This window comes from Apiospora phragmitis (genome assembly GCF_038363925.1).
Source record: "Apiospora phragmitis strain CBS 135458 chromosome Unknown utg000004l:1.0-3135199.0:1.0-3139288.0, whole genome shotgun sequence".
In the NCBI taxonomy this organism is placed as follows: Eukaryota; Fungi; Ascomycota; class Sordariomycetes; order Amphisphaeriales; family Apiosporaceae; genus Apiospora; species Apiospora phragmitis.
This window is the reverse complement of record NW_027117402.1, coordinates 941454-961199: the sequence shown is the minus strand read 5'-3', so window position 1 is coordinate 961199 and position 19746 is coordinate 941454. Positions and strand designations below refer to the sequence as shown.

The window sequence follows — 19746 nt, the reverse complement described above, 5'->3', positions numbered from 1 at the left end:
GTCATCTTCCACTATATCTCAACACAAGGGAGCCTCCTTCCTGCGTGCCAACAGGTAGGTATATGGTCTCCGTCAACCTGTAATATACAGAACATTGATGAAACAACGCCATCTCGTTCCAGATGTGATCGCCCTCTCCTGGCTACTACCGAACCTAGCGCATGGGGGAGTATAAACCCTCCCCCGAATAACCCATACTCCATGCGAATCACCCTGGTAAAGGGTGTTCAGCAGTACCCTATATGGTCGACATGAATGGGTATATGCCAGCGGGCCTGTCGTTCCCGGAATCCCCTAAAACTCCCTTTCGATGCAAGTGCAAATAACATATGAAAATAGGCATGTCCAGCCTCTGTCAATCCAGACTAAACTCTGCGATCGTCTCTAATCGACCTCCCAGCCGCGGCTATCCTCCTCCGGTGACCCAACCGGCTCGGCGTTCGCTTGAGGAGACGACTGCTGCTGCTGCTGCTCCTCGCGCTCTCGATCCTTCCGCATTGACCCGAAGCGGCCCATGCAAAAGTGGTAGTCGTCGTCGTCCTCCCAGCTGCTGACCTCGCCGTCCGAGTAGTCCCACTGGACGGGGATCTTCTCGCCGCCCTCGTTGAACCCGAAGACCAGTCCTCGCCACTCGCCGGCCGCGATCTTAGCAGCGACCTGGAGCATCAAGTTGACAAGGTGGCCCGGGGGCGACATGAGGATCTCGACCGTCTTGTGAATAATCGAGCTCGGAAGCTTTCGCACCGTCTCGAGGCGGCTAGCGGGGCGCGCCTGCCGCGGCGGTGTGAACAAGTTGGCGGCGGGTGGGAGTGGGGACAGGCCGCGTCGTTGGCTGATGGACATGGTGTGGGAGGCGGACCTGGCCCGGTGACGTAGGCGGACCGGTCGGCTAGAGCCGACGTGCGTATTTCCTCTTTGACCGATTCGATATATGCGGGGCTGGCCAGCTTCGAGTCCTCGCTAGGCGACCGCGGCATTGGCGAGTCAGATTGGTTAGTGGCCGTAGCGGAGCTCGGCATCACCGTGATGTCCGTCGTCGTCTTCGGGGTGGTGACAAATTCGGAGTTGTCCTTGACACGGACTCTGGGGGTCTTAACAATGTTGTCGTGCGGGTAAGGGAATCGATGGCTAGGCGGAGAATCTGGTCGCAACCTGGGGGGCGAGCCAGGAAGAGGAGTGATTGTACTGTGCCAGGACTGGGAGCTTTGCAGACTGTGGAACGAATCGGTAGAACCGACGGGAGAGGTGTCGTCGGATGTCTGAGACGGAGCCGTACGCTCAGAAGTTGGAATGTTGATGGCCGGTCGGGTCTGCACGGGCTGCCTTGGGGCAGGTCGGGAAGGCGGTGCAGTTAGGACCGTAAGTTGCGGTTGCAAGGCCGCCGATCGACCAGCCAAAATACGGCTCATTCGCTTTTTCTTGAGGTTGACCGCGCCAATGTTGCCAGAACCTTCCCACAGCGATGGCCCATCGTCGTCATCGCCAAACACTTCTTCGGTGGTGACAGGGGCTGCGTTTGATTGGCTGCTGTATTCCTGGGCTGAAACAGTTCGCTTGGTGCGTTTTGGCAACAGACTCTCCTCGAGAGGCATGGTGAGAGTTGGCTCCAAGATCTTACTTGCGCTGACCAGACGAGGAGCCTTGGAGTTCTGAAAAACCCTGGTTGTCGGCTTCGAGTCTTGTCGTTTTAAAGGAATAGCAGGCAAATCTGAGACCCGGGGGTTTATCACGCACGGATCAGGCGAGATCTGCGCTTGTTCAGGGGCCTGCGCCTGACTGGGCCTCACTTCGCTTTGTGAAATAGCCATATCCACTTCGGTATCACGTTTAGTATCCAGCGTAGTCAGCGCCAAATCTTGCGTATCCGTCTTTTTCCCTTGTTGATCGCTGGAGTCGGAATCCACCATTACTTCTATTATTTGCGGTTCTCCCATTGCATGTGACTTCTCGGGTTTGTCTATTACAGACAGTGCAACGGGCGTATTAGTCGTAATAGCAACCCTCTCATTCTCAGAAGGTATATTCCGGTTCTCGACTTCATTTTCGTTAAGTCTTACTATGTCCGTGATTTGGTCTTCTTGTACCACAGGTGCAGTCGGGTTTTCCCTCTCATCAGAATGGGCATCATCTTCACTCGAAAAGTCGGATTTCTTGGGAATAGGTCTGAGCCGCATCCTGCCGCTGACTACTCTCGGTGACGGCGCGGGTGGGGACAAGTCAGATGTGAACACGGTCGGTATCAGGTTTTTGCCAACTGATGTCCAGGGCTTCTTGATGACTGGTGTCTCGGGTCTCGGCGGTAACTCGACTGTAAAGCTTCTTTGAAACGGGCACTCGGTCTTCTCGAATAAGAGAATGTTGTCGAACACATCGCGCAGAAGCAATGCTTGCTGGACCTCCTCGGCGTCCGCCACCGGAACTTCTATCCTCCAATATTGAGGACGTCGGATCTGAAGAACGAATTGGCTATTATCCTCGGCAATGCACCAGCATTGACTTTTGGGCAGTATCGGTTGGAGCGCAGCACCGCAAGACAGGAAAGCGACGGATCCAGGTGCTCGGTATATACGGAAGGGGCCTACAGAGACAAGACAGGATCATGTTAGCCAATATCTTCGACATATGCAACAGGTTGATTACGCACCAATTGCGATGGTTCGTTCCAGGCGCGAAGACGGCGGCAGAGACCCCGGCTCTGGATCATCGAGCCCATTTGATGAACCGTACGAGATGCGCTGGCCGGAGGTGAAGGATGTTATCTTGACATATGGGTGATTGTATAGGGTTTCGACCAACTCATCGGGCCCTCGAGATGTACTTGACAAAGCCGATGTGCGTGACGATAATGACGAAATCGAAGGGGATCTTCGAGGGACTTGGAGGACTGTCGGTAAAGTAGCCACACGCCGAGGCGTGGGCAATCGAGGGTCTGATTGGGATTGCGAATCCATGACGAGGAAACTCTAGGAGATGCGATGCGTGATAGGCGTTAAATCGTGTCGACCAAGGTCGGAAATGGGTCTCCTAGGGCATGACGAAAGGACTGCCAAACTAATATATCGACAGAGATGCTTTTCTCTAGAAACCGAGGGATGAAAGGAAATGATGCAGAAGACAGTTGTCTCACACTTCAGATGTAATGGGGACTAGGTGTCAGCCTCCAGACAAGCCCGGGGAGAGATGCCTGTACGCGAGGGTAGAACCTAAAGGAATCCCCAGGTGTTCCAGAGTCAATAAGATGCTTGTGTGTAAGTACTTAAGCAAGTAGCAACGGACACCTGCAAAGATATGAGGCTGTACTCTTGCTGCTCGCACGTTTGAACACTTGGATATCTTGAAGACGTAAATGCACAATCTTTCTGGACCATGCGCCGGTGCATCAATTGGGAGAAAAAGGGTTGAGGATTCTTGTTCTCGTTCTCGTTCTCGTCGCAGTGCAATTGGAGGCTGGGTGCTAAAAGCAATGAGGTGCTAACCTAAGCTACCGTTCTACGCGCCTGGGGAGGGTATCCTGGCTTGCCTAGTCCAACTACATTAAATTACGACAGTAGATGAGTAGCAGTCATTGGCTGGCTACAATCTTTCCATCGACCAAGGCGCCGTCGTTGGCCAAAATAGAACATCTCTGAATCAATTCGCTATAGAATCCCGTTCTATCGTTCGAGTATGCAAACAAGTTGCACTATTGTCGTTCGATACCTTAATATCTTATGTTCGGACAGTTTCATATCCTCGCTCTCGACCCTTTCAAGCGTTTCCGACCCCCCGGGAAGTGCCCCTCGTTGGATCAGCAAAATTGTCGATTACAGGCGGCTAAGCTCCTAAGCTGCAGGGATGGATCGCGGACCTGGCATTAGGGTGCGCTAACGTTCGCGCACCTGCACTTACACCGGACTACTCGACGCTGACTGGAGGCGCAAACACAAAGTAAAGTGATATGATGTTGTTCAAGGCGCCAACAAGCGGCTGGGGGAATAGAGTTGCAACAATACGGAGTACTGCGATCGATTGATGCCAGCCAGTCTTTGACGTGGATGTCCGGCGGGGACAATACGTAACCCATACATCGAGGGGGAGGCATGGAGGGGCATCGTGGGGGAGATGGTGGTTCATGGCGTTGGCATATTCATATCCCCCTGATGCCTGACTTGAGACCTCCCAGGTCTGGTTACGTATATACATGTACCACGGCATACCTTGCTGAAGTGAGCTCTCATCCTCGTGACCGAGCCAGCTTTCTGCTTCCCCTCGTTCGATGAGCCCCGAGGCTTGAGCACGATCGGATACCTTAACACAGTAAACCCCTTACTTCAAGACGCTATCCATGGAGTTGATGAGAGTTTCTTCGAAAGTTTGCACTATATCATACTGATCTCCCCTTCGGACTGAGACTCAGGGTTGAGGACAAGTTTGTGCGCAAGTAACGGATATATTGTGCCTGCAAGATAATCATATCAACAAAGGTACAGATAATTGAAGCTACCCTGATCTGGACCTATGCCTTGAAGCTGTAATCGTAATAACTGGCCGATATAGTAGCTGGGGGCTGGGTTCAACATTAGTGCGTGCATAATCGATAAGCAATGTGCCAGTGCCAACCTTGTGTCTGTCTTCATAAAAGTCCGTGCCTTGATGGGTAGTGGGCAGTGAGGTGTCGTCATCAGTTTGCCAGCCCGCCATGGCTAACATTTCGTCAAACCTGAATATCCGAAGCTCGCAGCTTTGTTGCTACCTAACAACACACACACACACCTTTGGCTGGATCTGCGCCTCAGTTATCCAGGCTCTACGAATCCAAGATGGCGGAACGAGTCGTTCACAAGCTTGAGAAGATCGACAAGGATGAGGTCAAGAAGGCCTTTGACACTTCGCATTTCGACCTCAATGCCATAGTGCGGGGCATCCAGCTCACCCTGGTTGGAGGTGCGAGACTCGCAGTGAAGCACGCGACATGCGAGTTTGACAGTTGCTAACATGGATGGCAGCCAATAGAGCTTTGCAAAACCCCGATATATTCACCAACACACATTACCGACAAGCTGCCATCGCCGTCGTTGCAGGTATCGCCATTCGCCTGATTGTCCAGATTCCGGTAAGTCAACACCCGAGTCCCGCGGTCACGGGTGGTGTGGTCAGCCGCAGCCTTGAGGTTATGATTGTCTAACTTCGTCCCTCACCAGATAATTGCACTCAAGCTCCTGATCCGTGGCAGCGCCCTCATCTGGGACCTCGATCAGACATCATGGGACGACACCATAGTCAACGCACTCGATCTGCTCGCCAACCATGTTCTTCAGATACCTCTATTCCTTATGACGCTGATGCGCTACCTCACCCCGACTCTTGACAACATGTTCATGGACTCGCTGAAGTGGGTGGACATGACGTACGTCCAAAAGCACAAGCACGACGACCCAGACGAGATTCGAGACATGTATTATCCGAACCTTTCCAAGTACAAGGTCAAGGACGGAAGCACCCACACAACGAGCACTGCCGAGGCCGTTAGCATGTTTTTGTACAGGTTCGGCCGCAAAGCTGCTATTTCCCTGGCCATTTTCGGCCTGTCCTACATCCCGTACGTGGGCCGATTTGTGCTGCCTGCTGCCAGTTTCTACACCTTCAACAAAGCCGTCGGTCTCGGCCCTGCTGCTATCATTTTCGGCACCGGTGTACTGTTACCCAGGAAATACTTGGTCATCTTCTTGCAGACCTATTTCGCTTCGCGAAGTCTGATGCGCGAACTCCTTGAGCCGTATTTCGCTCGCGTTCATATGACTAAGCCGCAGAAAAAGAACTGGTTCCACAGCCGGGAGGGCCTCCTCTTCGGCTTCGGTATAGGATTCTACACGCTATTGCGCGTGCCCCTGCTTGGAGTTTTGATCTATGGCGTTGCCGAAGCCTCGACAGCGTATCTGATCACTAAGATCACGGATCCGCCACCAGCCCCAGCGCAAGCCCACGAGTATGCCGTCAGCCAGCAGGAATGGACGAACAAACACGAATTCTTGAGCCTCTCCCTTTTCGACTTGGATAAATTGCATCATGGCAGTGAAGGCTCCAAGCCGACCTCAGCGCCAGGATCCGCCGCAACGATACCCAAAGACCCACCTTCTTATGATGAAGCGACGACGTCCGAAAGTCGAAAGGAGATTTAGATGGCCACTGCCTGCCCTTATATATGCTTGACGTTCGACACAGAGGTGAACCACCATATAGATACAACTTCGCTATCAGGACGTATATCCATACTGTATATGTCGTGATCCCCAATACAAAAGCTATGTGGACCAGGTTGGAAGGATGCCGATTTATCTCCATACCCCGCAGAGCCTAATCTCTTGACAAGACAATTCCACCGTATCTGTTTTGTGATTACGTACATGACTTGGGGAAGGAAGCTCGGAGCTCCTATCAGTCGGTTGTTCCCTCTAAGAGCTCCATTCCAACATGGAGAGTTCCGGTCGTGCCCCCGCTTTCCGCCGACCCGGCGTCAGGAGAGATAAGCCAAGGTACATAGCCGCAGACTACAACGTGCTGTGCTGTAGGCGCTGTCATGTAAAAGGTTCTATGGAAATCATATTCCCTTTCTAATCATTATCGTCCATGACGTCTCCTTATTAGTAGCGTATCTGCGTGGGGGGGTATGCGGGGTAACTCTTAGATATTGAGCACTTTCATATAGACGTCGACCGGCCCATTGTGATGGTTTTGGTAGAATAGACAGTGCTCACCATTTGATATTAATATGTTGCTCAAAGTGACTTGGAATCTGCTGCCTCAACTTGCGTAAAAAGGTGGAAACTGTCGACAACAACGTACCAAATAGGAATTATTCTCCATCCGAGACACCGTGATCATGAGCAAGACAGGAATTCGCACAGCTGCCAAAGTCAGCTTTGATATACCCGCATCCGACCAGAAGGTTCTACATGTAAGTCCTTGTTGGTTGTTTGCTGTGTGATCTTAAATAGTCAGTTAGCTAATGGCATGTTGTAGAACAGATGGCATCCCGACAGTGAGTTTTGATGCTGAGAAAAGGGGGAAGCAATCCTAAAGAGGGATCAGGCACAGCTTTCGAGAGACTAACGCGGTGCTTTTCTTCTTACAGTCCCTTCCGTCGAGACCATTAAAGATGGCGAGACCGTCAAGATCGAATGCGTGGATTGGTTAGTATATATTGATAGCACTCTAACATGTCACCATTCGGATGTGGATATCTACTTATATGTGCTCGTTATCACAGGACTGGAGGGCAGATTGGAAACAATGACAGCGCTGATGATGTACGCGACGTGGACCTCACCAAGATCCACTACCTGACCGGTCCCTTCGATGTCGAGGGGGCGGCGCCAGGGGATCTGTTGTTGGTCGAGATCATGGATGTGCAGCCTTTCGAGGACCAGCCGGTGAGTAGCTCCTCCTCCCTACGGCGTTCTGATATAGGAAGGAGGAACCGAGGGAAATGAATGCACTTGGTGAACAGCTCGGCACTCCAAGGAGATAATAGCTGATGTATGAGTGTGTCATTAGTGGGGGTTTACCGGTGTCTTCGACAAGAACAACGGAGGCGGATTCCTCGACGAAATCTATCCATCAGCGTAAGTCTCTACTCTTTGCATAGATAGTACTCATCTATACACCGAGGGAGTGACTCTTCGCTTACACCACCACCCCCATCCCCCACACAGCGCCAAAGCCATCTGGGACTTCGAAGGCATCTACGCCACGTCCCGCCACATCCCGCGCGTCAAGTTCGCCGGCCTGATCCACCCGGGCATCCTCGGCTGCGCGCCCTCGGCCGACGTGCTCGCGAACTGGAACGCGCGCGAGGGCGAGCTCATCGCGGCCAACAAGCTCGAGCGCGACGTCGCGAAGCCGCCCGAGCCGCGCAACGCCCACGCCGGCGCCGCGGCCGCCGCCGAGGTGAAGGAGAAGGTCGGCAAGGAGGGGGCGCGGACGATCCCGGGTCGGCCGGAGCATGGGGGGAACTGCGAGTATGTTTTGGATGGACCCATAGGTTAAAAGCGAATAGCTTTTACTGACTCCTGTTCACAGTATCAAGAACCTCAGTCGCGGCAGCAAAGTCTACCTTCCCGTCCATGTAGCAGGGTCCAAGTTCAGCGTGGGCGATTTGCATTTCTCTCGTGAGCCAAAACCCCGACTCCTTTTCCTATTACCTGCCCCTCTTGCCCCTTAAACCTACTTCTACTTGACCCCGCGCAATCCAAAAAAACTAACCAACTCATACCAATTATACAGAGGGCGATGGTGAAATCTCCTTCTGCGGCGCCATCGAAATGGCCGGCATCATCACCATCAACTTCAAGGTGATCAAGAACGGCGTGGCCAACCTGGGCCTCAAGTCGCCCATCTACATCCCGGGCCCCGTGGAGCCGCAGTTCTCCCCCGGTCGTACCCTGTACTTCGAGGGTTTCTCCGTCGACGAGCACGGCAAGCAGCATTACATGGACGTCACCGTCGCGTACCGGCAGACCACCCTACGTGAGTTTTCTGCCTAGTTTTGACTCCCAAGCCCCAATCCCTTCCCTTCCCTTCCTGTTCCAAGAATAAATATACGTACGCATAACTAACAGCAAGCACCATACCCACACATACAGGCTGCATCGAGTACCTCCGCCGCTTCGGCTACAGCGACTACCAGATCTACCTGCTGCTGTCCTGCGCGCCGATCCAGGGCCACGTGGCCGGCATCGTCGACATCCCCAACGCGTGCACGACGCTGGGCCTGCCGATGGACATTTTCGACTTCGACATCAGCCCGGCGGCCGTAGCGGCGTCGGGCAGCGCCCCGGCAAAACTCGACATGGGCACCTGCGCCTTCGAGACGGGCGTCACCGAGGGCAAGGTGACGGCCGGCGGCCAGAACAGCGAGCACAGCTTCGGCGGCGGCCTGACGCACAAGGCGACCGTGGTGGATCGGGTCAAGGGCGCTGTAACGACGTCGTGAAACCTATTTTGTCTGCGTGCATAATGGGGTTTCAGGTGCTAATGACTGTTGTGAAATTGGCGGAGATCAGATCGATCGATATTTGTCGATACGTATTTGGAAATATACGTCTCTAATTAACTATGAGTGAAAAGGGTATCTCAAATGACGCGTAAATGCACCAAACCATGCGAAGCCACCGTGTATTGATCAGCTCTTCAAATCTTCTGGTCCCCATCTCGTTGCCAGCAAACAAACGATATATACTGGGGATTCCATAGGTAAGAATGTGACGGAAGTCGGATCACACCCGGCTGCTGCCTAATCCACCCTTGTTCGAACCGGGGGTTGGCAACGACCCAACCAGGCCCGCGCGCCTCTCGCAATGGCATTTTTGATCTGCTTTTGAATGGCCTACTTATCTTCAATAGTCTGGATTTCGCTGTGACTTGTGGCCTGACAGTGCTTGACCAGCTCCTTTTCTCCCTGGCCGACCCATCCGCACTGTTTGCAAGAGTAGACGGCCGCGTTGGAGTCGTGGGCGTAGTTGTTCTCCTTCAGGATGGCCGCCATCTCGAGCGCGCCCTGGAGGATGTGGTCGCTCGTGGCACATTCCCAGGTGCAGACGTCGAACTCGGTGTCGCCCGTGTCGGCGGCGCCCGCGAAGAACATCTCGACGATGCGGTCGTAGTGGATGCCCGACCAGAGCACGACGCAGCGGCGCTCGTGCTGGCCCTCGCCCATCGAGATAATGCTGCCGCTGCTGACGCTCACGATGCAGATCTCGATGTCGAACAGCTCGCTCAGCACGTTGAGCTCGATCGAGCCGCCCCACGATTGCGGGTTCAGCAGGTTGGCCACGTAAGCGCCCGGCGCTTTCTCCAGCACCGCCGCGTTGTAGACGTCGGGCTGGCTGAGGATCTGCTGGCCGATGACCTGGCGCAGGGCCCCGGCCGTGGATACGTCCATGCCGCGTTCTTGGGCCGATTGGCTGATGATCGGCATCATCGCGGTGTACATGCAGCTGTTATCGTCGGCCATCACGCGCAAGACTGCTCGGAAGCGGGTGGATCTGGTCAGCACACTGGACCTGATGGAAAAGCTAGAGTGTGAGGAGTATTGCGTAACAGCTTACCCAGGTCGTTGCCGGTGGGCAAGCGCACGGTGGGAGGATCATGCTCGTTGGGGACGTCTTTCCCTTCTACCGGCAGCGGCGCGGAAGCAGGCTCGGGGGCAGGTTCGGATTTTTGGCAGACAAGACGACGGTGAGGCGCTCTTTATGCAGGTTTAATGATTGAACGGTCTTATGCCTGGCGGTGTCGTCTTCGTCTTGCTTGAATTTGAGAGCAGCGGGAGGCCAGCCGTACTTGATGGTAGCGATTTCCTGGCCTTCGGCTTTTTCCTTGATCGCTTGGACGAGCTGTTCGACGGTGGCATCGTCTTCGAGAACGACCTGGCTGGGGCCAGTAGGCATCTGAATGCGTACCGTAATTGTTGTCGGCATGCTGGCGATCGGTGAAGGGTGCGAAGAGGCTAGGGTGAGCAGCCAAGTGGGAATGTGAGCATAGAGCTTCCAAGGAAGGAACGATGACAGTTAGCTCGTTTGAATTTAGTTAGACATATTACTAAGCATACTTGGAGCAGCGTATCGTGACTCGAAAAGAGGTCAGAGGGTAATCAGTAAGCGAAAGATGGCGTTATGGATATCACTGCTCTGGGCTGGGGCCCATTGCTAGACATTGCCCAAAGCCTAAATGACGGCATCAGGCGCAGCTTCAGGAGGAGTGGAAACCGAAACTTGTTGGAGGGTTGGAGGGGTAGGCGAGACAGAAGAGCATGGATGGACGATGGAGGGGCAGATAAGCTTCCAACGGCGAGCCCCACTGCGGCATGTCGTGCCTTTCAGCAGTTAACAACTTGCATATACATAGCAAGATGTCAGCACATTTCCATGTCAATATAGTCGTTGGGTGTATTGTACTATACATGGTTAAGCAATCAATCTTATGTTACTTTTTCCAAGTATTGATAGCGCATTCCAGGGGAACAACGACCTTCTCTATCATGAGCCTCCTCCAACTTCCATCGCTCGGCGATGTGCGACACCCAAGTAAACACCACTCCACAGCCTCTGTATAGCTCTCACCTGCCTCTTCATTGACCTCTGTCATCCACTGCATCGCGGCAATGAGGTCAAAAGCCGACTTGGTCTGTTCGTCGCCTGGGGGAAATTTGGTCCGGCTCGGGTGGTCCTCTATTGCACTGCCGAAACAGAGCTCCAACAGTATAATCCCAAGACACACTATCCCCGAGACGACATCCTGCCCGGTTTTCTGGCCTGCTGCTGGGGTCGTGGATATAGAAAGGTTGAAGTTGTGGTTTATGTACGGCGAGTCTAAGAACGACACGTTGTCTGACTCTCTACGTGCGAAATACACACACTCCTTGCCCCGTGAGGCCTGCATCCAGGGCGAGTCTTTCAGCTGCACAAACGATGATGCGAGGGTAAGTGCTAAACGATATCGCTGTCTTCGCGTCAAGGGCGGCTTGACCTCCCCCGCAGAGGATCTGGGAGAGCTGCACTTCGGACTTTCCTGGGCCACAGGAGTCATCAGGGTAGAGGTAGTACCTTATATCGTCATCCTCCATGTACCCAAGACAGTGAGCGGGCGCGTCCGCTTTGGCAAGAGTCAAGCATAGGCTTCTTATGTGTTCCTCAGCCACCGATGTGCTTGGGGCATCCACAGTCGTTACTTTTCCCTTCTGGGGTAATGTAACCGTCATCGTATTGCCGGATGGCCTAAGGAGCAGTCAGAGCGAGAAAATCGACGCGCAGTGTATTCCTGCTACTTACCCATTCTGGACTGTCGCGGTGTTGATCGAGGCATGCGCCTTCTTCGTCCTGATGGCTGAAGCCATTGCTCCCTTCGCGGGGACCTTGGTCTTATGTTGAGGACTAAACAGCTTCAGGGAGCCGTTCGTACCGGACGTTATCTGCCCTGTGGTTTGTAGAATCAACGGATGCGGCTCTGGGCGATCTAGCATCTTGATCTTGACTGCGCATGTAGCCCAAGAGTCTGGCCTGGGTGCTCTTGGGTCCACTGGAGGATATTCCCAAGCGGAACTCTTTATCGGCTGTGGTCCGGTGCTGCAGGATCAACTGGGCACAGTGTTGATCGTGGTTGCAGTTCCAAGTTTCCACCATGATCCTATATAATTTATCGGCGTGGTTCCAAAACTTTAGGAGCGCGCCATTCACTGCAGACACAGTGGATCTAGTTGCTTTTCGGTTTGCTTGAAGTTGCGAAATCGCGTCGCTGGTGGTCGTCAGCTTTTCAAGTCGGTCGTTATAGGTCTCAAGCTTCTCAAAGAGCACCTTCCTCTTTTCCTCTCCCAAACTAAACTTGGCCCGGAAGAGCTGGAAATCGCGATTTTCTTGGAAAACATTTGGCGAAACTTGGATGCACGCCTACAATCTGCCCTTAGAGGCTGATGGCTCTCCTAGATACAGCTGTTAGCTTGTAAGTGCACAGCTGGGTTCTGGAATCGCAGGGAAGGATATTGAAAGAATCCGCCCGTCATGGTGATATACTCCCAAGGTTGGACAAGACCTCTTGTTGAATATTGTTGAATAACAACATGACGGGTATGACTTAGGTACAATAAAGCTGTTCTTTACGGGAGAAGACAAGAGTGACTCACCGTGTGTTCGTGCTCGCGCCTGCCTCCCACTCTTGACTGCACATGATCATTTTCGATGGCCAGTTCCTTATTCAACTCTTCCAAAACCCTCTCCATATCTGCCAATATAGCCAAATACGAAGCGTATGACTTCTGGAGTCTTTTCTCTAAAGCTTCCTGTATCGCTACGTTCTTCCAAGTTGAGCCTCCAGGCTCGACCATCATGTGTTCTAATTTGGCGTCGTCGTCGACGAGTGGGAGCAGCAACAGCTTCAGATTCCCCTCGAAGCTCAGTCGATGATATGTGAGATCCTGGATGCTCTGCTGGTAATCCGACCGGATCTGGAACCAGAACCCCATTCGTTTAGCAACGTCGCGATATTGCTCCAGCCCCCATAAGGCTACTGGGAAGGCCCCAGCACCAGACCAGCCAGTTCGATACCTGACATGGTTCTTCTGGTCGATCTGATCGGTACGCGAAAACCCTCAAGTGTCGAAAGTTGGACGTGATAGTTGAGATACGACAAACCTCGAGACTAAAATGCGGCTGGATTTGAGATGCCAGTTTCTCAATTGCTCAGCCTCTTTTTGGCCCCCAAACCGAGGGGTTCTCCATGAATACTCTCTCATTGGCAGAGGTTGCCGCTCATCATGCAGCCCGGAGGTGAACCTGCCAATATTGGCAAAGACAGGTGGCCATCTATCACCCTCACAATAAGAGTATCATCTGCTGGACACAATATTTGAGATCTGGATATGTATCAACCCACACCGAACACGAAATGTACGATCTGTTCTCGACCCATCACAGCAACCTAGTCCCAAGGTAGTTTTGATCCTTGAAATAGAAGACTGCCGACATGGACAACCCACGGTCTGTGGCATCCCAGACTGAAGCTGTGGAAAGCCGTTGTGGTGATATCATTCGCTGTATTGATACGAACGATGGGAGCACGAACATTTCATCAGAAGACGTAGTTGACGTCTGGGATAAGTTCAAGCTTTGGGCGGGAAACATTGGAGCTCGTCAATCACCGAACTCAGCCGCGTCTCTTGAATCGCGACTCAAAGGGGCAAGGCGAGTTCTCGAGCAAGTGGTACGCTTGCTCAATGATATCCAAGAAGCTCTTGATGACCGTAAGGATCCTGCATTAACAGGTCGGCCGTTTTGTTATCCTAACGCTTGCCAGTATTCGAGATAGCCTCTGGAAACCTAGAAAACCGGTTTATTCCATCGACCCCAGAACTCATCGACAAGGACCCGACATCGGTGCAGTCATCGGGTCTTAGCAACGTGGGCGGCAGCAAACTCGAGAAATACGAAGATCAAGATCTACTTGAACTTCTCTCAAAAAGCGTAGGGAGTTTATTGAAGATCACAATCTTGATTCGAAAGGCCACACCTCGCGATCGTTTCGCCAAAGCCCTGCAAGGCAGCAACCCCTTTATGGACGACTTTGATATAGCTTATGTTGCTGAAAGGTATCCAAAGCTCGGTACGCCAGATGCTCAATGGCTATGCGAGCGCCTTGGGCGCGCTATCACTAAGCGGCGCCAGTTCCTGCGTAACAGTCGCGATCACAGCCGTCGAATTGCCGGTCGTGAAGATATTGACCCAGTGGTCCCCCAAAGATCACATCACTCGATGGAACATCATGCCGCTCTTTCTGTGGCAAATGCTCGCTCAACTACCCTATCGACTGCATCTGGAATACACACCAACTACAGTGGATCATATGCAGCTCATGCACATGCTTCAACTAAGGCATCAACACCAGACATCGCAGAACTATGCCGTGTGGAAATGATCGAATCTGAGAATGAAGACACGAAATCATACGTTTCTTCTGGATCATCATTTCATCGGGGCAAAGCAGACTCGACGCTCCACCTTCCCACCCTGGAGGAAGTGAGCCAGGGCAGCGAAGTTTTCGAGTGTCCGATATGCTTCGATATACAGACAATATCAAAAGAGACGTCATGGAGGCGACATGTCTTCCAAGATTTGAAGGCCTATGTCTGCACTGGGCAAGGGACCTGCGACACCAAGTTCTTCGGCGACAGTCAATCTTGGCTTGATCATGAGCTGCAATGCCATCGCCAACAATGGGCGTGTATTCTGTGCCAACAAGGCCTCTTCAGGAACAAGGAGATTTATGAGGATCACTTAAGTCGGACACATGGCGCATTCATAGTCGGAGACGATCAGTTGGCTGCATTTGTCGGTGCTGGTTTGCGTGCTGTAGATGCCATACCTGCAAGAGACTGCCCTTTTTGTGACGAGTGGGCGGATTCCATGCAGTCGACTATTCCGCCGCCGGACTCAACTACCCGCGGAGATGTTGCTGTTACCGTTGACCCGAAGCAATACCGTCGGCATGTATCAAAGCATTTGGAGCAGCTAGCGCTGTTTTCACTCCCAAGACACAGAGACGGAGACCTCAACGATAATACGAGCGAGGGAGCCAATCTGAGCCACGCAACAATCAATCAACTTGAATCATCGCCCTTTGAAGACGAACGAGAGTCAGATGAAGAATGGATTCCTGATCCTCCTCTACACATTGCTGCGGCACGCGGCGATTTTAAGGAGGTCAAACGGTTGATCGATGATGGTGCGGATATTCATCTCAGGGGTGAGACCTGGGGTAGTGTATTGGATGCTGCCTTAGCTTATCATGGAGCCTATGATTCGAATCTCTTAGGACTCTTCCGCCGGGAGTTGGGAGATCATCAAGCCGACGATGAGGCACCAACTGGTGAGCAGTCGTCTTCTGCACCTAAGTTGATGAGCACGCCTATGACGGCCAATCAGTCAGGCGCTCTCAAATCGCCAAAGTCGAAGAAGCACAAGTGCCCCTATTGCGAAACCGAGTTTACCCGTTACCATAACCTTAAGAGCCACTTGTTAACGCATAGCCAAGAGAAGCCTTTTGTTTGTCCAGCTTGTCAGATGCGATTTCGGCGTTTACACGATCTAAAGCGTCACGGTAAGCTGCACACGGGTGAGAAGCCACTCGTGTGTCCCAACTGCGACCGCAAGTTTGCACGTAGCGATAGTCTGGCACGCCATAGTGAGGGCCCTGGTGGTTGTGTCAGGCGCCGAGGCAGCCTCGGTTTCGAGACAGAGGATTACAGTAATCTTGATGTGAAAGTTGCTACTCCGACAGAGCTCGAGCCGTTGGGTTCCATCATCAATTTTGGAGCGGACACATCCACGATCGACAATGGCTCTAGCTCGACCGAGCTTTTTACGACCTCGAATGTCAATACCGTGGGTTATCCCGAGGCTTATACCTCATATGAGTTGGCAGGGCGAAATTATCCGTTCGAGTTCGATGCAGGAACGCACTATACTGTGGATGTAAGCCAACTATATGAAGCTGGAGGGATTCGGACCGAATCGTCACAGGCAACGCCGTTCCCGGATTCTCATGATCTTTCATATGAAACAATGTCTCGGGATCAGTCTGCATCTAGTTTCTTATCGCCATACTCGGGTGATTACCCCTGGCTTAGCTTCGGTGCGATGGAAGGAAGCTTCGCATACACAAATCTAAGCGACGATATTGACCCCGATGGCCCACGAAGCCGAGCAGGGAGCCGCGAGGGCTTTAACAGGGGCTACTACCAACCGTCAGATGGTGTTATTGGTGGTCACCTCAGACCCCCGCCCTCACCTACCTCTGAAACAACCCATCGAGCGGCTGCAGACATCGAAAGGGTTGAGTATCTCCCTGTCGAGGCTGACGACAACGTTTACGCTGCTTTTCGCCAATTGAGCGTCATTGACGAGAGCCCAGGGATTAACAACATTCCACCCGGAGCCCGTTGGACAAAGATCAACCGAAATTTAGTCAGTATCGAGGCCTTGAGAAAAGCGAGGAACTGTTCCAGGGTGCGAGATGACTTCGTCATCGTCTTGAGGGTTTTGAGCAAGGAAGAAATCCAGCAATATGCCATAGCAACGGCAAACCTGATAAGTACTAATCCACGAATGAATCTCTAGGGGTTATTCTGGGTTTTGAGAACCATGCCGAGCTGAAGAAGGGGAAAAGATTGCGCAACCGTACGATAACGGATCAGACGCGGAAGCCGAGTATGATGAACTTGAAAAGGGGCTTGGGCGACTGCCCGGCACGGGATTCGCGGGTGGAACGGCTGTCAAACTTGGGAGGAGCCAAGACCTGGGGGCAGAGAATAACACAGGGACTATGGACCCTTGAATAGGTATATCAGTAGCTTTTAAGAGTGCGAGACGTTCTGTCTCCTTTGCAGCTTCCTTCCAAAAAAAAAAAATGTCAACAAAAATGCTACTATCTTCCCACCGTTAAAGTAATGACTTGCGTGTCCGGGAATTAGGCTGGACGGGCTGGACCAATCATCTCAACATCATAGGTTTCACATAGATCATACACAACAGCCTGTCCCGAGCCCCTTTTCTTGAAGTTCAGATAAGTTCCAAACATTTCCCCAGCACTCTTTTTATGAGGAGTCTCGCTAAGCGTAGGTAAGGGCTTGTTCTAACCCTTCTATCCACATCTACCTTACACCCCCTTTCGCCCCGCCACCACCCAGCTCCTTCTGCGCCTCAGCATTGATATCAATAGCCTCCTTAAGCTTCGCCACGACCTCGGGTTGGCCCCCAAACGCCGTCAGGAGCCTCTCGTCCAGCTCCTTCTCCACATCGCCCAGGCTCCGCGCACTCCGCTTCCCGCTCTGGGCCGCGTGGAGGAAGCCGCCCCAGCGCTGCGTGAAGGCGTAGATGCTCTGGCGCAGGAGCTCGTCGAGCTTCTCGCTCGCGTCTTGGACTTGGTTCTGGTTGCCGCCGTTGGTGGGAGCGACAGCAGCCGCTGGTTTCGCCGCCGGCGTGAGCCAGCCGCCCAGAGACAAGGTGCCGCCGAGGATGCCGCGGAAGAGCCCCATCCAATTCTGTGGGCTGAGTGTGTCCCAGATCTGGCCAAAGTGCTGCATCGCGTCCGCCTGCGAGCGGATGTCGCCGATCTCCAGGGACACCAGCTCGTTCTTGAGGATGAGCAGGTTCTTGATCATGAACAGGTCCGGATCGGGGTCAGGGTTGGGTGTTTTGTTCGCCTTCAGGCGAGTCTCCGCTCGTTGCAGCGCCAGGATAGTTTCATGGACTATACGGAAGATTACGGGGCTAGACTTTTGCTGTGCGATTTGTCAGTTTATGTAATGCAGGGAATAGGTGAAAAAAGCCAATGTACTTACGCTTCGTTCCTTGGGCATGGCTTGGTCGTACATGCTCAACAGCTCCAGCGCCCGTTTCGCGATCGGATGCGCGTTCGATGTGACGACTCCGTTGACCACGGGAGTGATCTTGAGGCTTTCAGGGGCCACAACATGCTTAGAAATGGACTTTGTAATCTCGTTCTCGAACGCTGTATCAGTGAAAGGCCATAGATGCTCCATCAACAGTCGGGCCGTCAGCTCCTGGTAGTGAATCACATATCGCGACTCCTCTTCATCGTATTCCAGGAGCAGGTACTCATTTGTGATCCAGCCCAGGAGGTTGCAAATTGTCGGCAGCTCAGCAGAATGCAGCGCTGATTGAATAGTAGTGGCAATGGGAGAAACGTTAGCCGCATTGACAAGAGCCTTTTGGTGTGCTTTCAGCGCAGCGTACGCGGATCTGGTATCTGTGCTGAATTGGGGCTCAACCGAGAAAACCTTGGTAAACAAGGAAGTCTCGTCGAATGAACGCTCGTAGCATTGCTTGATGAAGTTGCGCGACGCTGTTTCGACATTGATTTCCTTGACCTCCTTCCTGAAAGCCTCTAAGTCGTGCTGAGTAACAGGTTTCAGATCGCGATCTCTGACGTCCGAGTAAGAAGCGAAAATATTGACGGCTGTGTTAGAGTAGTAATCAAAGTTCTGCCCAGCGATGGGGTATCCGAATTGATCATAGCAACTGCAGATCACCTTCTGGACATTGGATATCAACCCGTCGGCCTCCAAGACAAGTTCCTCGAAACGGCCGTAAGCCAAGGCATGGCGTGCCGCTTCCGACTGCGTAGACGCTATCTGCTTCGATATTTCGGACGAGATCCTCTCCAGATAGTTCGTGAAACCGGACTCAAGTAGATGAAGAGCTTTGGTGAGCGAAGACTGGTAACGCGCAAGATACGATTCGGCATCGCGGTATGTAGGCTGTAAACTTGTGAGCATAATGACCGATCGTGGGGGATTTGGCTGGACCTACATGCTGTGCCATGAAGGTAATGCAGGCATCTGTATTGGTGAGGATCTCGGCGAAGTTTTGGTGATCTACTAGGCGACTTGCGCCTGGAGCGTTCAGGCGCCGCGTTACCCCGTCGAGGTAGGCATAGTAGTGCAGATCGGTTCCAACCTCGTCGGCCAGCTTCTGAAGCCGGCGCTCTTCCGACAGCAGGTCGTCGCACTGGGCCTGGAACGAAGACGTCTGGGTTTCAACGGCATGGAACGAAGAGGCCAGTGTCTCCAAGAGCCTAAGCGCGCCGTTGGTGTCGTCGATGAGGGTGTCGAGGTGCCGCTCGGTCATAGCGAGCTGGTCACGGTAGACGGAGAATTCTTGCTGGCTGGCTTCCAGCAATTGATCGGTGGGTGAGACGTCCGGCGGTGTGGCGCGACTCGGTAGGTCATCCTCGGGTTTCTCGACCATCAATGCCTCCAAGCTTCTGTCCTTCCTCTTTCTGCGTCGCTTTTTGGCGGCATCTTTGGACAGTTGGGCGCGGACAACATGGTAGAAGTCGGAGTAGGACTTGGCCCTCCTGGTTAGAGTAGGCTCGGGAGGATCGTTGGATGGGCCAGCTTCTTCGATAAGGTCCCCTAAGGGTTCAATGGGCTCGTTGGAATTGGCGCCCTGGAGACCAAGTTAATAGGGGCAGGCGACAGCGTGTTTGGGCATGAGGGGCAGAACAAACATTTGGCTGCTGCAGGAGGGATTCTCTTCTCCTGTGACTCGAACCTTGACTTGTAGAAGGGGCTTTCTTTTGAGGAACTTCTGGTACAAAGCTGTACCATGAGTCCTCGTACATGATCTGGGATCTGGGGGTTCGAGTGCGTAAACAAGAGAGGAGTGCTGTAAAGGGAGAGATGCCGCATCCCAGGATGAT

General features: G+C 52.9%; 7 protein-coding genes across 7 annotated transcripts; 3 read left to right on the top strand and 4 right to left on the bottom strand.

Moving 5' to 3' along the window:
* Positions 1-384: 384 nt before the first annotated feature.
* Positions 385-2951, bottom strand: PG994_003448 (uncharacterized protein; the record flags this gene model as incomplete). The annotated part of the gene is given in 3 exon segments (XM_066854857.1): positions 385-889; positions 901-2578; positions 2645-2951. 3 exon segments carry the CDS (start codon positions 2949-2951, stop codon positions 385-387), a joined length of 2490 nt encoding a protein of 829 aa, XP_066719135.1.
* A 1848-nt stretch (positions 2952-4799) lies between these two features.
* PG994_003447 (uncharacterized protein) lies at positions 4800-6158 on the top strand (the record flags this gene model as incomplete). Its single annotated transcript, XM_066854856.1, has 3 exons — positions 4800-4923; positions 4986-5092; positions 5181-6158. The coding sequence occupies 3 exons, from the start codon at positions 4800-4802 to the stop codon at positions 6156-6158; spliced, it is 1209 nt and encodes a 402-aa protein (XP_066719134.1).
* A 701-nt stretch (positions 6159-6859) lies between these two features.
* On the top strand, positions 6860-8971 carry PG994_003446 (Acetamidase/Formamidase; the record flags this gene model as incomplete). The annotated part of the gene is made up of 9 exons (XM_066854855.1): positions 6860-6934; positions 7000-7018; positions 7112-7169; positions 7247-7409; positions 7534-7601; positions 7692-7997; positions 8059-8147; positions 8263-8505; positions 8622-8971. 9 exons carry the CDS (start codon positions 6860-6862, stop codon positions 8969-8971), a joined length of 1371 nt encoding a protein of 456 aa, XP_066719133.1.
* A 393-nt stretch (positions 8972-9364) lies between these two features.
* On the bottom strand, positions 9365-10454 carry PG994_003445 (uncharacterized protein; the record flags this gene model as incomplete). Its single annotated transcript, XM_066854854.1, has 2 exons — positions 9365-10052; positions 10156-10454. The coding sequence occupies 2 exons, from the start codon at positions 10452-10454 to the stop codon at positions 9365-9367; spliced, it is 987 nt and encodes a 328-aa protein (XP_066719132.1).
* Positions 10455-10904: 450 nt separating this feature from the next.
* Positions 10905-13072, bottom strand: PG994_003444 (uncharacterized protein; the record flags this gene model as incomplete). The annotated part of the gene is made up of 6 exons (XM_066854853.1): positions 10905-10930; positions 11097-11212; positions 11391-11750; positions 11805-11852; positions 11935-12419; positions 12653-13072. Coding segments are annotated over 6 exons (1455 nt in total), but the record flags the coding sequence as incomplete, so codon positions are not given.
* A 419-nt stretch (positions 13073-13491) lies between these two features.
* On the top strand, positions 13492-16640 carry PG994_003443 (uncharacterized protein; the record flags this gene model as incomplete). The annotated part of the gene is made up of 2 exons (XM_066854852.1): positions 13492-13768; positions 13822-16640. 2 exons carry the CDS (start codon positions 13492-13494, stop codon positions 16638-16640), a joined length of 3096 nt encoding a protein of 1031 aa, XP_066719130.1.
* A 533-nt stretch (positions 16641-17173) lies between these two features.
* On the bottom strand, positions 17174-19668 carry PG994_003442 (uncharacterized protein; the record flags this gene model as incomplete). The annotated part of the gene is made up of 4 exons (XM_066854851.1): positions 17174-17803; positions 17864-18802; positions 18855-19493; positions 19555-19668. 4 exons carry the CDS (start codon positions 19666-19668, stop codon positions 17174-17176), a joined length of 2322 nt encoding a protein of 773 aa, XP_066719129.1.
* Positions 19669-19746: the final 78 nt, after the last annotated feature.